General features: G+C 51.2%; 1 protein-coding gene across 1 annotated transcript; it reads left to right on the top strand.

The window, feature by feature from the left end:
- Nucleotides 1-716: 716 nt before the first annotated feature.
- On the top strand, nucleotides 717-13,972 carry SLC48A1 (solute carrier family 48 member 1). The gene is made up of 3 exons (XM_025191494.1): nucleotides 717-753; nucleotides 8,619-8,786; nucleotides 11,354-13,972. Exons 1-3 carry the CDS (start codon nucleotides 732-734, stop codon nucleotides 11,488-11,490), a joined length of 327 nt encoding a protein of 108 aa, XP_025047279.1. The 5' UTR covers nucleotides 717-731; the 3' UTR covers nucleotides 11,491-13,972.
- Nucleotides 13,973-14,465: the final 493 nt, after the last annotated feature.

Genomic DNA, 14,465 nt, shown 5'->3' with positions numbered 1-14,465 from the left:
TGCCTGCCTCTCTCATTAGCATCACGGAAGGGGCTCCCTTTTCAGAACACTGTTATGGGGGGAGTTGAGAGACCTAATGCGAAGATAAACCCATAACAGGATATCCTAGAGGGCGAGATCCAAAGGGCTACGCGCTGACCCAGCCAGGGAAGGAGCGACACTACATGTAGGTAAAGAGCCCTTGGAACAAGTCTTGGGTTCTGCCTGTTTGCGTGCAGTCTTAGCAGAAGACAGTAAGTGAGGTAAGATGTGACCTTGGCAAAGCTCGGGCAATGGTAAAGAATTTGAATGTGATACGGAAGAACAGGCCCATTGCTAAATACCAAGATCAGAGTCTTCAAAGCACTGAGAGCAACGCACAGCTGTGGAAGTTGGACACTTGGAAAGCATTCAAGAGAAAATTGCAAGCATTCGAGACTCTGTGCCGCAGACGGATGTTGACTGTTCCCTGGATCCAAAAGAGATCCAACAAAGGGGATCTCGGGCATATCAGAGTCAGTCCTGAACAGGCTCAGATATTGAAAAAGGAGAAGAAATTGGAATACAACAGGCCTATTCCAAGAAGGTCTTGATCTCGCATCCCTGTGCTGTCCTTCAGACAAGGTTCATAGCTGCTGCTTGATTTAAAGCAGTAGCGTTGGCCTATGGGATATCCGCTGGCCTTCATTGTTTCCTTTCTCTGTTCTGGTGCTCTTATGCATAGCTGTCAGGGAGCAAAGTCTGGAAGGACAATGCTGCTCCCAGCAGCCTCCGGTAGGTGTGAGAAGTCTGAAGTTACTTCCACTTGGCCTAAGCCAGGGGTGTCAAACAAACATCCCACAAGTTAAGGCAAGAGAGTCTTTGCAAGCTCCAGCAGCAGCTTTTGTCCTGTATTCTTGCTCTCTGCTTGTGTTTCTTAGATAAAGCCTCACTGCCTTTATTATGATCTAGCATGCCTTGGATTCCTGTGGATGGGAAGGGATCCAGGACTTCATTTACTGTAAGTATTCACTGAGCATATCAAAGAAGGCTACCTTTCAGGCAGGCGCTGGTCCTAATTCTCTAGAATTAGGCTTTGAATTTCAGAGAAGCTATAAACGCTGTCCAAAAGTGCTACAATAAATTCTCCAGTCTATCGGCTGTTATTCCCATTATTTTTCATTGCGGAGGCTCTCATCTCATAATCCCCCTTGTTTTCTGCCCAGCAGTTTATTGATCCAACTTGGATTAAAGCACTTGATTTGTAATGAGCGGCAGAGGCATGTGCTGGCCTTTGAGGAATGGCACTTCAGAACGGTTGTTCGTGAACTGTGCGGCCTGCACACTTGCGTGCTGACTTTTAAGCAGCCCAGAGTCCGTTAGTGCAAAGAATGCCTCTTAGACCCGCTGCCGTGCGAGCGGCAGGATTGCTAGGTAACCTTAACGCTGAGCTGCCTGGAAATGCGTCACGTATAGCTGAGACCGGTCCTGTGCAGTTAGCATGACTCAGATGCCTTCAGGCCTGAAGAGGCTGTTCAGTTCATTAGTCTGCCTACCCCAGCACAGAGATCCACCCCGGGAGAGTCCTCCTCTTCTGGGTTCTGGAAGAAATGGCATCCATCAACACCACAGGGGAGACCCAGCCCCCTCATCACAGCATCCCTGGGGCTGTTCTGTGCAAAAGGCTTTTAGCAAACGGTTCAGTTTGGACACCATACGCAGCTTCTCCGAAATTCAAAAGGCAAGGATTTCTTCGGGCAGTCTCTTTTATGGGACCAGCTGTTGGGATAGTGTTAGACAAGCGTTTAAATGCAAGACCTCCTCCATCAGGTCCTGATGAAATGGTGCCATAAACGATATCACCCTAAGAAATCCTTGCCTCTTGTATATAATTCCTGGACTTGCCATGGCTGCAATGTCATCACTTTCAACACAGGAATTCAAAGCCAGGCTGCTAGAGTTAGGACAAAGAGGGAACCCGTGTTAAGGTGAGGATTGTGTGCAAGTGCTGTCACCCATGTTTCAGGGGTGTTGGTTGTAGCCGTGCTGGTCTAAGGGCATAGGCAGACAAGGTTCTTTGGGTAAATCTGGTTTCTCTTATTAGACATGCTATAATCCATGTCACTTATAGTGGTCTGTTGAATTAGCAGGCTAAAAAAATACTCTGAGATGAAAGCTTACTCTTCCCAAATCGATGCTTGCTGTTGTGGCCTGGTGTCACTTCTGACATTTTGAACTTAGGAGACTGCTTCTCCAAGGTCTGGCCAGCCACCTGCACCCAGGGGAATGTGGTTGGACCTCAAAAGTGTTTTCAGGTTCTGCCTGCCTTGTGGCTTTTTTGCAGTCAAGTAAAATTCATTGCAAGCTCTGATTCTTACTACAGCTTGTTCCTCCAAGGCCTCTGCTGCTTCTTCAGAGTATCAGGGGTGTGAGAGCATTATCCAGACAGGCAAATAGATGATGTGCCCATTGCAGCAATCCGATGGTCTTGAAAATGTGAGCAGCATGTGGAAGAAGCCATCCTGGGCTGATCTGATTCTGCAGTAAAAGCAGAATTGTCCCCAATAACATGTGCCCCTGCATTGATGTTCCTTGAAGTATAATCAGCTCTGCTGATCTTGGTTTGAAATCTGTATGAGGGGGAGTAGCTGATGTTCAAGAGAATTTTAAAGTTGAATAATCTTGGGAGCTAAGTTTTTTGCATCTGCCTATTGCATCTCTAGATTCTCGGTGAAACTATCATGAGTGTAGTCTCAGGTTGCTATGACCCTTAGTTATGGTGTGCGAGGGGAGCCAGTTTACACTGTAGGCATCAGCGTCATTCAGGCATGCACTGATGCCCTGACCCTCAGCTTTAAATAGTACAAGAACATCAAGCAATCTTAAATCCTAAATACTGTAGTGAGTTCATGCTGATTTAACAGCTATTGCAGTTGCCAAGGACTGTCAGATTTTGCTGCCTGCAGGATGGCACTGACATACATGCCTTTCCTTTTGTCTTTGAGGCTCCCACTTCTGTGAATTTGGGAACAAGCAGCATGAGCAGACGAGATTCCAGGCTGTCACAAATCCCTTTGACCTACTTTCATAATCCCAAGACCGGGCTTTGGCTGCCTTGAGCCTGTTAGAGAAGTTTGCATTGCACAGAAATACACAACCAGCTTGCAGCAAGGCCATGTCTAAAGGCGAGTCCCTTGTTCAGGGCTGGCGAATGGCTTTGGAGAAAGAAGCAGGTCAACTGCTGTTCCCACATGCCACCCTACACCTGCTTCCCTGAGTTAATCACAGGTGCGGAGACAAGTCTGAAGGTAATCGCTATACACGAGTCCTTGGGATGTGCCTTCAAGATGCACGGCGGCCTACTTTGCACTGTCACTATTGTGCAAGTCACCCAGGCTTTTGCTTGGTCATGTCTGAACCGGTTACTCCAGAGCGCGCACACAAAAGCTGCCAAGTCATTTCTTTCAAGTCTTTAAAAATGCAAGGTCAGGTTTTGTTATAAAAGCAGCACAAGTGACTTCACGTGCTGAAGGAGTTTCTGTCATGTGAGATCTCAGCTGGTCGCTGGTCCGGGAGGCACAGGCAGCCCGAGTCAGCGCTTCGGCCAAGCAGGTTGTGCCAAGTCATTGCGTTAAGCTCATTCTTAGCTGCACCGTCTATGAGGAAACCCTCCTGTTTTGCAAGCTGTCAACCTGAAGTTTCCCTTTGTCTTGTTTTTCTAAATGTGATTTGAATTTCTGCTTCCTCAGACAGAGCCAGCTGAAAAGCAACGTGGAGTCTCAAGCAGGAGTTTAACCTACCGGTGCTAGATACGTCTGCCAAGCCTCAAGTGGGGCTTGTTTTAACAGCCTTCTCCGTGGGCTCACAGAGCAGGGAGGGTCTTCCTGCTAACCGCAGCTCCGCGCTGGTATCTGGTGATCGTTTGCCACCGTGTTCACACAGGGTGCTGTATCTTCTGTAAAATCAGCAGTAGCCGGCTGAGCGAGATCTGTGGCATTAAGCTTCTGCATGCCTGGAGCCGCTTTAAGGATTAGCACCTAGATGCTGCCTGTCCAGATAAACAGGAAGCCAGCGAGGGGGCGGAGGTCTGCCTTTCTGTTCTTATAGGCTTTGGGGTGGGGATGCACCTTCCACCTCCCCACCTCTGCTCTGCCTTTTCGCTTCCACCTCCCTCGCACATCCTGGTTTCACCCTGCATCAGCTCTTCTTTCCCCTTTGACCCCTTTGGAAGAGTGTTTGCGTCTATCTCCCTGAGTCTTTGGGTGCAAGGCTGTGTTTTCCCTAATTTAACCCAACCTGAGAGCCACATGCTTAGCAGAATTTCCCCGCTCTGGCCTGGGACTTCCCTGTGTAGCTAGGAAACTCCCCTGAAGGGAGTAGCCCTGAGACTGAAGCAGGCCAGGTACCTAGAGTATGCATGTTACTGTGCTTTATGCAAGCAGTACTCACAAAGTCCACAGCATTCTCAGTGCTGGGTGCTCACCAGCACCGCTTACTGCCATGCCATGTGGCATCCTCTTATCAGCGAGCGATGGTGGATATTGCAACTATTCTAGTGACTGGTGGTGCATTTTCTCTTGTGCTGTAAAGGCCGATGTTCTTCTCGCCACAGTGGTCACAGTGTTAGGAGCTACTGTAGTAATAGGCTGTTCCCCTCTGGCACGTTTCTGTTGGAATTCGAGTAACCATTTCTCGTTGTGATGTTGGACTCCATGATTGAGAAGGGAGCCCCACTCTGTCCCATCTCCTGCCAAGGCCTCCCAAAGGTTTGGGTCAATTCCAGAAGCCGCCATATTCTGCTGACAACTTTGAAGCATAGTTTCAGGCACCCTGCTCTTCTCTCCCCACCTGCAATTTGCCTGTACAGGATGTCCTTTGGGATGCACCCATCTTCCATCCTGCAGAGATGGCCAAGCCAGTGTAGGCACCGTTGTTTGAGTCGTGCAGTGATGGTTGACAGGTCGGCTTTGCCACTTGATGTCAAGGATATGCCAAAAACAGCATAGGTGGAAGCTGTTCACTGCCTTGGAATTACCAGTTCAAAAATGGACTAGGTCCCATCGTTTCCAGGTCTTCCAGTAGCAGTCATCAGACATTTTCCTCCTTCACTGTGTCTGGCGCAGTTAACTGCAGTACAGTTGGCACGTGCTACAAAGTAGAGAGCGGGGATGAAAGATGCTATACACTTAAGCAGCTTAATCCACTTAATGAGTTTGCAGATAACCCCTCATTAGAGTAATGTAAGTACCAGGTAGATGAGACTGGCATTGTGTTTTGTAGTTCGGCAAATTATGCAATTAACCTTTATGCATATCAGCAGAGTGCTCTGCATATCTACAACGCTTTGAGTAAATCCAGCAGTATTGCTGTCCCAGGGGGTGGGTGTTATCGGGAAAGCCTGTTAGAAACTAGCTAAAAAAGTTATTAGTAGGTTTAATGCCAAGCCCAGTGGATTTGCACTGCCACTTTTGACGGTTGTTGTAGCATTAAGGAGACAAAGGAGCCTTTCTCTTAGCTCCATTACAATGTGCAGTGACCCTGCTTAATTATGAAAGAGAGCTAGCAAGATTAGCCACCAGATTTAGCAACGTATCTTTGCTTTTATGGCATGCAAAGCTGTTTCCGGCACCTTTGCTCCAAATTAGCTGCCTTTCAAGTCCTGGTGTCGTTATGTACCACGTTGAATGCATTTTCCTGGACATATCAAGTCCACGTAGTTCTTAAAATGACTTATGAATGGAGGTGGCACGTTGCAAAGAGTTTATGCCCATTAGTTACCCAGTAAGACATGAATGCGTCAAGGTAGAAAGCCAGCCAAGGTCTTCGCCAAGAGTAACCAATTCTTGCTTGTAAACTAGCACTGCGATGAGGGGTTGATGATTAAGTGACTCCTGACCCATGGAGAATCACTCGTAGCTTCCCTTGACTATCGAGGCCTAAACCAGAGCAATACCTGATTACAGCTGGAGTCGGTCATGTCACCTACAGGCGAGGTGGCCATTCTGAGATTCAGTTTTCAGTTGCTTAGGAAAAACATGTCAAACCTAGATGGTTTGGCCTGAAAATTTCCCGTGTTGGGTGTCTCATCCCTTTGATATTTTGTTTAAGGTTTTAGGGAAAAAGAGAACAACTATTCATAGAATCAGATAACAGGAGGGTTGGAAGGGACCTCAGGAAGTCGCATCAAGTCCAGCCCCCTGCTCCAAACAGGACCAGCCCCAACTACATCATCCCAGCCACGGCTTTGTCTACTTGGGTCTTAAAAAGCTCCAAGGATGGAGATGCCACAAGCTCTGGGTAGCCTGTTCCAGTGCTTCACCACCCTCCTAGTGAGTGAGTTTTCCCCAATATCCAACCTAAACTTCCCTGGCTTCAGCTGGAGCCCATTGCTCCTTGTTCTACCATGTGCCACCACTGAGAACGGGCCAGCTCCATCCTCTTTGCAACCCTGCTTCAGGGAGTTCATAGAAATCATAGAAACGAAGGGCTGGAAGGGACCTCAGGAGGTGACATCTAGTCCAACACCTGCTCCCAGCAGGGCCAGCCCCAACTAGATCATCGCTCAAAGCAGGATCATCCCCAACTAGTTAATGGCTGCTATTAAATCCCCCCTCAGTCTTCTCTTCTCCAAACTAAATAAGCCCATTTCCCTCAGCCTCCTGACAAGGCGTGGGCTCCCCCAAACCATTCTCATTGCCCTCTGCTGGACTCTCTCCAGCTTATCCACATCCTTTCTATAGTGGGGGGCCCCAAAACTTGACACAGGACTCTAAATGTGACCTTCCCAGTGCTGAACAGTCTCTTCCCTTGATCTACTAGCAGCATTTTTCCCAAGAGGATTAGGGAAGAATTGATTGCTGTGCCCACATTAGACCACTCTTAAGTGTTTCGTTGAGTCATTAGAGACATTGGGTGTTGGCTGCAGCCTGGGATGGGGACTGGGCTGTGCCTAATGCTCCTGCTGGGACTCAAACCCAGAGGTTCATGGCTAGAGGGTCTTGCCCCTCTGCTCAGGGTCAGACCGATTGCCGTATCTGGGGCCAGGAAGGAATTTTACCTCCGAGTCAGATTGGTGCAGACTTGGGGGGTTGCCTTTCTCTGTAGCAGGAGCACGGGCACATATTAACAACCTTTAACGGCAGCAGGACGTTGGCTGCCGTGGTTCTCTGCTTGTGGCAGGTTCGGGTGCGATGTCTGCTGTTGTGTCCATAAGAATTTAGATTATGCGTGTGTATAGGACGGTTTGGACAGGACTGATCCAGCCGCAAGCAGGGGGGTTGGATTAGATGCAACCTCTAAAGGTCTCTTCCAGCTTTATTTCTCCACGATTACTTTTGGAGCAAGGGAGGCAGGGAGGGCAAGAACTTAAAAGGCTTGCCGGGGAGGGGAGATTAATGAGAGCAGTGGCCAGGAGCAGGATGTTATAGAGGTAGGATCTCACGTATTGGGGCATCCTCCTTCCTGGACTTGGAACGGACCTCGGGGGCTCTCGGGAGAGTTTGTGGTCTGCTTTCCTTCGACAGTCTCGTGCATCTGGTAGCGATGCCCACGGCTAGAGGTAGGCATGTGTAAGCTCATTAGACCAAGCTGCAGAGATGGCTCTGGTTTGGCACACCCTGATCTAGTCTGGGTATGAGGCTTCTCTCGGGTACCAGCACCTGTTGTTTAAACACTTAATGTCCTTTTTCCCGTAATTCCCTGCGGCGGCAATCGACTCTGGTTAGGCCTGAGTTAAGGGTGGCCACATAAAAGTATTTTCCCCCCCCACCCACCCCCGCTTGTGTATACCATTTAATAACCCTCCCCGTTCGTGCTCTGGGGTGGGGTGAATCGGGGTTGTACAGTGATTGTGGGGGCCGGTGCCTCGTTCTGTGTGGAAAGCTGTAGACTGAATGAGGCAGGAGATTGGTGGAGGGGGTAGGGTTAAGGGGGTGGCAGGGAGGACAGCGGCCTCATGCATCTGACAGTGAAAGGCTATTGTAAAAAGCAAGATTCAACCCCAAAGACTGCTTCCTCCCCACCCCTGGGGCTTTTTACAGAGGGTTGCTCACTGCCCGTGCCAGTCTCCAGCTTCAGACATCTGGCAAAGATTTGCATTAGCACTGCATGCCAGTGAAATCAATAGGAGCTGGGCACTACAGCAGGAAAGGGCTGTTGGAGTGCAAAGTCTTCTGGAAAAGCAGGGCCCGGGCCTTGGGAGTCGTGGCAGAGACCCGGACTGCGGTTCCCGGATGCGCCTGGGCCAGTAGCCTGAGCTGGTCTCTCTCCCTGAAGCTCAAATAACGTGAGCAAAGTCCCAAGCTAGTGTTTGGAAGGGGGTCCGTTATAGCAAGACCCTGCTAGGAGTTCTCAGGAGGGCGATTCGGTGCTTATATACAGGACAAGCATTGGAGGGCGTGGGTTCGTATAGGGCGGGAAGCCACTCGTATAGGTAAAAGGTAACTCAATAACCCAGTCCCTAAAGAAGCCCAGCATCAGCGTGGAATGGAAAAGCGTATCCTAGTCCATATACACAGGGTGGGGGCTAGTCAAGGTGTTGCAAAGCCTGGATGCTCTTAAGTGGCGTGCGGGGCGGGAGAAGCTGTATATTTGTTGTAGACGCCTTTCTGTGTTGCTGCGCGATCCGTGACACTGACTCCCCTTGCTGTCTGATTGAGCAGGTGTTCTGGCGCTCTGGGCCCTAATCACGCATGTGATGTATGTGCAGGATTACTGGAGGACCTGGTTGAAAGGGCTGAGGTTCTTCCTCTGCATCGGGATCCTCTTCTCAGCCCTCTCCCTGGTGGGATTCTGCACGTTCCTCGCTCTGGCCATCACCAAACACCAGTGTAAGTAGGCTCCAGCCAGGGTGGTCGGGGTGGCATTAGCCCAATTGTGTGTTGGGGGAGGGTGGGGTGGAAAGACTCGAGCTTACGTGACTGGGTGGAGGTCACATCCAGTGAACCTCTGGCTTTGTGGGGCTAGGCCTGGAGACATTTCATGAATCTGCCTTGCACTTGCTCAAGCTGTCTGCCCTTCTCAGCCTCCGGTGCCCTGCAGATCTCTTAAAAACAAAACCCCAGGATCCCATCAAACAGACTGGCATTATACCAGAGAGGCAGGATCCTTGCCCCGGTGACTCGTGAACACGATACTGGCTGGGGAGACCTCACTTTCTAGGGATCCACATTGAGCATGGGCCTAGCCCTGAGCAACCTGCAGTCCCGTCCCGCGGAGATTTGGGTGTCTGCTCTCTGCTCTTGTCTGTGCCTGCTTGAAATGCTTGTGCCTGGACCTTTGATTCCCACACCGCTGTGCCTCCTTTGTACTCCAGAGCAGGGTGCCAGAGGTCTCAGTTGCTTAACAATATGACCTTAATGTAGGAGCCTTTGAAGGCCCCAGAGATGGTAGGAAGGATCGACTTTAGTAGTGGGAGGGACAGAAAGGGGCTGGTTGATGTACACCGTATGAGCAAGGTGCTGATTTTGAAATGGCATTTAGCAATGCTGAGCTCTCCTGTGAGCCATACAGGACTGCATTTGCAGGTGCTGGAGCCGGGGAAAGAGCCCTTTGCACCCACTCTCTCACGCCAGGCTGCATGCTGGCAGTTATTTCCCCCTGGCTCCCTGAAGCCTGCACAGGGCAGGTCGCCAATTCTGGAGCTGGCAACGTTCGCGTGTGTGAAGCCTGCAGTTCTTCACGTTTGGGCTTCCCCCTTAGCTCGTTCACATTAAGTGAAGCACTGGCAGCTCCAGGTGAGGCTGTGGGGGTCAGATGAGAGAATTGTAGAAAATGAGAGTGGGAAGGGACCTCAGGATGTCCCATCTAGTCCAACCCCCTGCTCAAAGCAGGACCAGCCCCAACTACATCATCCCAGCCAAGGCTTTGTCTAGTTAGGCCTCAAAAACCTCCAAGGATGGAAATGCCACCACCTCTCTGGGGAGCCTGATCCAGTACTTTACTGCCCTCCTCATGAGAAAATTTATCCTAATATCTAATGTCAACTTCCCTTGCTGCAATGTGAGCCCATTGCTCCTTGTTCTGTCATCTGCCACCACCGAGAACAGTCCAGCTCCATCCTCTTTGCAACCCCCCTGCAGGGAGTTGAAGGCTGCTATTAAATCCCCCTGTCTTCTCTTCTCCAGACTAAAGAAGCCCAGTTCCCTCAGCTTCTCCTCACCAGTCATGTCCCACAGCCCCCAAGCCATTTTCATTGCCCTCCGCTGGACTCTCTCCAATTTGTCTACATCCTTTCTGTAGTGGGGGCCCCAAAACTGGACACAGGACTCCAAATGTGGCCTCACGAATGCAGAATAGAGGGGAAGAATCACTGCCCTTGATCTGCTGGCAGTGCTTCTACTAATGCAGCCCAGGCTGCCATTAGCCCTTGGCAACAGGGGCATCCTATTACGAGAGGAGCACGTTTCCAATGCCAGGCAGGCATGGAGCAGTGTCTCTTGCCAGTCACTGAGCAGCACTGTTGTACTGCAAGCCCTGCTGTCCTCCCACTGCCCTGCCCCCAAGGTTTCCCATAGCCTCCCTTTGCGTCGTTGGCAAGGTGAGCATAAAATCAGACCAGTCAAGCTGGAAGGGAGCTCTGAAAGGCACATCTAGTCCTGCTTCCTGCTCAAGACAGGTTCATCCCTACCCAGATGGTCCCTGTCTAACATAGTCCTAACACAACACAATCGGCCTTGTCACAAAGGCCCATTGCCCAAAGGACACCAAAGCACCCAAACCTGCCACAGATAAAGCTGAGGTAAATGCTGCTTCATGGGGTGTTAAGTGCACTGGAGCCAAAGATGAGGGTCAAGCCCCATGCTGCAGAGAAAGGTAAACCCTCCAGAGTCTACCAGTCTGACCATGGGGTGAAACTCCTTCCAGATTCCCCATTGTGGTGATCACAGAAAATGAGGGTTGGAAGGGACCTTGGGAGGTCACATCTAGTCCAACCCCCTGCTCAGAGCAGGACCAGCCCTAACTAGATCATCCCAGCCGAGACTGTGTACCTGGGTCTTAAAAACCTCCAGGGGTGAAGAGTGCACCACTTCTCTAGGTAGCCTGTTCCAGTTCTTCACCACCCTCCTAGTGAGAGTGTTTCCTAATAGCTAACCTCAGCTTCTCTTGCAGCAACTTGAGACCATTGTTCCTTGTTCAATCTGACCCTGAGTGGAGAAGCAAGACTCTCTAGCCAGGACCCTCCAGGAGTTAATGCCAACAGGAGCACTAGCACAGCCCAATCACAATCCCATTTTAGCTGCAGCCGATACCCAAAGTATCTGAGGAAGATGGCAGGGGGAGGGACCCTAAACCCCAGCATGATACCAGCCCCTGTTGTGCACGTGGGATTCATCTCTGTCCTCACAAGCTGCACAAATGGGGGGTCTGTGTGTAACCAGATCCTTTTCTCCCCTAGCCCTGACTGACCCCAAGAGCTACTACCTGTCATGCGTCTGGAGCTTCATCTCCTTGAAGTGGGCCTTCCTGCTCAGCTTGTACGCCCACCGGTACAGGAACGAGTTTGCAGACATCAGCATCCTCAGTGACTTCTAAGGTCTGGATTTCGATCCCGTTGGAAGCTGCCGGATGTCTGGACGGGCTCTCAGGGGCGCTGCCCGGGCGCAAGGCCTGTGAGAAGCAGAACGGGAGCCCACGCGACTCTGCTTGGCTCGGCTGTCTGTAGCTGGGGTTTTTCTAATTGCTTTTATTCAACCACTTACAGTTTGGCTAATCCTGTCAATCTCGTGTGTTCGTTGCCCTCCTGGGAGCCTGCGTGTTTGGTTGTGAGACCAGAGGTGCCATCTGCTCGCACACAGCAGGCCCCGATTCACTGCACACATCTCCCTGCTCTCATAGCCCCTGGGAGCTCAAACAGGAGAGAGGTCTGTCACCCCACGAGCTTATGGATGCAGCCCCTGGTTCTGGATGGGGTGTCCTTGCCTTGTAGCTGGTGACTTGCTAGCCTGCTCCAAGAAGGTGCCCTCGATGTATCTAGTGAGGAGTCTTGGCATGGGAAAGGAAGCAGGTATCTGGCATGGCTCCATCCTGGCAGAGCCAAGGGCAAGATGGCTATATTAGGGAGAGCCTCGTGTTTCCCGCTGGCTGGTAAGCAAACTCGCAGGTACATCCTAGGCAGACCAGACCCTTCTCACAGGTCTGCAGCATTTTAACATGCTTTTTCCTTTAAGCTCTCCCGCCAAAGTGTAACCTGAGCTCTCCACTGCCATGTAGAGCAGAGGTAAGAAGGCAGAGGCCTACAGCACCAGGTGTCTCCCAGCACTATCAAATGCAGATCACTTTGCTGCAGATAATTAATATGTGCTCCATGTATTGGGGTTAGATGAGCTGCCTTCGAACTCTGAGCATCCAAAGCTGTTCGTTTGCAGACGCTCACACCCAGATGCATAGCTCAATCAAGTCCAGCACGTAGGCTGAGCTCTTTGAGTCTCAGAAGGGTCACGAATGCGCACATTTAACTCTTTTAAAAAAACAATCTTCACCTTACTTGTCCTGAAGCATTTAACAGGTGTCGCTCGTCCTTCGTTTCTGTAGCGAGTCATGTTCTGTTTCACTGCAACCTTTCAAGCAGCACTACACAGCGTTTGCTTTCGCAGGTACACGCTCCACCACGGCTGTTGGTGCTGAGTGGTTCCAGCTAACGTAGGGAGAGACGGGCAAGAGCTGGGCACATCTGGATCCTGCGTAGGCCAGGCCAGTTGTGAATTTCTGGGTGCCTCTCAGTGGAGGTGGTGGCTTCTAGCTGGGTCCTGACATAAAGTTTAGTAGTCACTAGCCGTGTAGATGGGCTTTAACCTTCTAGCCACCTTCTAGCAGGCCTGTTTGCCAGGTAGAAGTGGCAGTGTGGGCACATGGCCCTTCAAAAGAAATTCCTCTGTCAACAGATTTTGTTTTCCAAGTGGGGAGGAGAGGCAAGTGGGTAGATGGCAGCAAAGAGTGGGCAGAGCCTGACAGCTGCTCTCAAAGCGCCCAGTCGTGGCACCAGTTATAAAGTTGCCTGTTTGTATCCCACTGCCAACACCTTCCTGAGCGCGCTGTCAGCCTGTGCAGTGGGAGATGGCTGGGACCTGGCCAGGGGTCAGAGAGTGCCGGTGTCTGGCTTCACAAGACTGTGCTGAGGCCACACTGGGCAGTATCACGCAGCACCCTCTGTACTAACTGGCTGCCCCATACCTCAGGGCTGTGTTTCTGGGGAGAATTTATCATCTCCCGCACACATCCGAGGGCCCTGACATCTCTCACTGCGTGGCTTGACTGTCTGCAGCTTAGAAAATCTTCCTGCTTTGGCTTAGAAAATCCCTGGCTCGTGCAGAGAGTTGATTAGAAATGATCAGGAAATCCAAGTGATTTTCAGTGTCTTGGAGATCTGCTGAATAGAAACCCCCACCCCCAGAGAGATCCCTGGCTAAGTGAAGCCAGCTCCAGGGCAATACAGTGTCCCTAATGTCACACCTGCCCCAGGGCGGAAATGCTGGCAGAGGCCGTGGTCTGCAGCAAGCCTCTGGTTCCTGGGATTTATCTTGGGTAGCCACGTTTACCTCCGAGTAGTCAGGTTATGTGGCTCCAAGGAGGGATCCTACCCCACAGCCCTCGAACGCAGAGCTCCGCTGTGCCCCCCCAGGTTGGACACGTGCTTCCCTGGTCTCATTAAATAACCCATCTTAGATCCACTCGATCACAGCGCCCGTGTTCAGAGCCCTCCCCTGGGAGCTGTTCGCATATCAGGGCTCCTCCAGGCCACAGCAGTTTGCCTCAGATTTCTCTCTCAAGCAGTCTTTCCCCTGTCCCCTCGCCAGCACCCCTTGGACAGGGTCTGTAAATGCACAAAGGGTTTCTATCCTGTGGCCACACTTTGTGTGCACGCACACTGCATGAGAACCGGGGTCCAGAGAGGGGCATCATTGGCAGCGGGGGTTTGTTCTGTGTATCCCGTGTCTGGCGTTGTACTGACCTGCACTGTATAATGTGTATGTGACATCGTAGCAAGCGCTGAAATACAGTATTCTCTTCTCTCCGATTACGTGTCTGCGGTGATTCAATGCCCCTGCGCCACGGGGCTGGACTCTTCTGTCTTGCTGGAGGGATTGGAAGTGAGGCACAAACAGCACTTTTGGGGGGCTCCAACGTCTTGGTAAATACACTCCCTCTCCCACCCCACCATGCCTATACCGTGCTGTAACTCAGCACTGGGCCAGTCTTGCTCTAGGACTTGTGCCTCTGCTTGGCAGCCACAAGCAGCTGTAAGCCCCTGGGCTTTGATTTAAAGAGGCAGTGAGGCGCTGCTTCGTTCGACATGGTCTCGCCTAAATTTTGGGCGTGCGCTGCCGTGCCCCCCCCAGCAGATTCCAGGAGAGCCGTGGATCCAGAGCGCCATGCCTAAAAAGGGAGACATCACGGGGCCTTCTAGCCAGGATGCCCAGCCGCAGCACATGTGGCGCAGACAGCAGGGGTGCCTGGACCCCTGCCCTCTCCTGCAGCAGGGAGACCTTTGTGCAGCTCCTGGGTGCCAT

The sequence above is a fragment of the Alligator sinensis genome, unplaced genomic scaffold (genome assembly GCF_000455745.1).
Source record: "Alligator sinensis unplaced genomic scaffold, ASM45574v1 scaffold149_1, whole genome shotgun sequence".
Taxonomy (NCBI): Eukaryota; Metazoa; Chordata; order Crocodylia; family Alligatoridae; genus Alligator; species Alligator sinensis.
The sequence above is the reverse complement of the archived record's forward strand: the minus strand, read 5'-3'. Positions and strand labels throughout refer to the sequence as shown.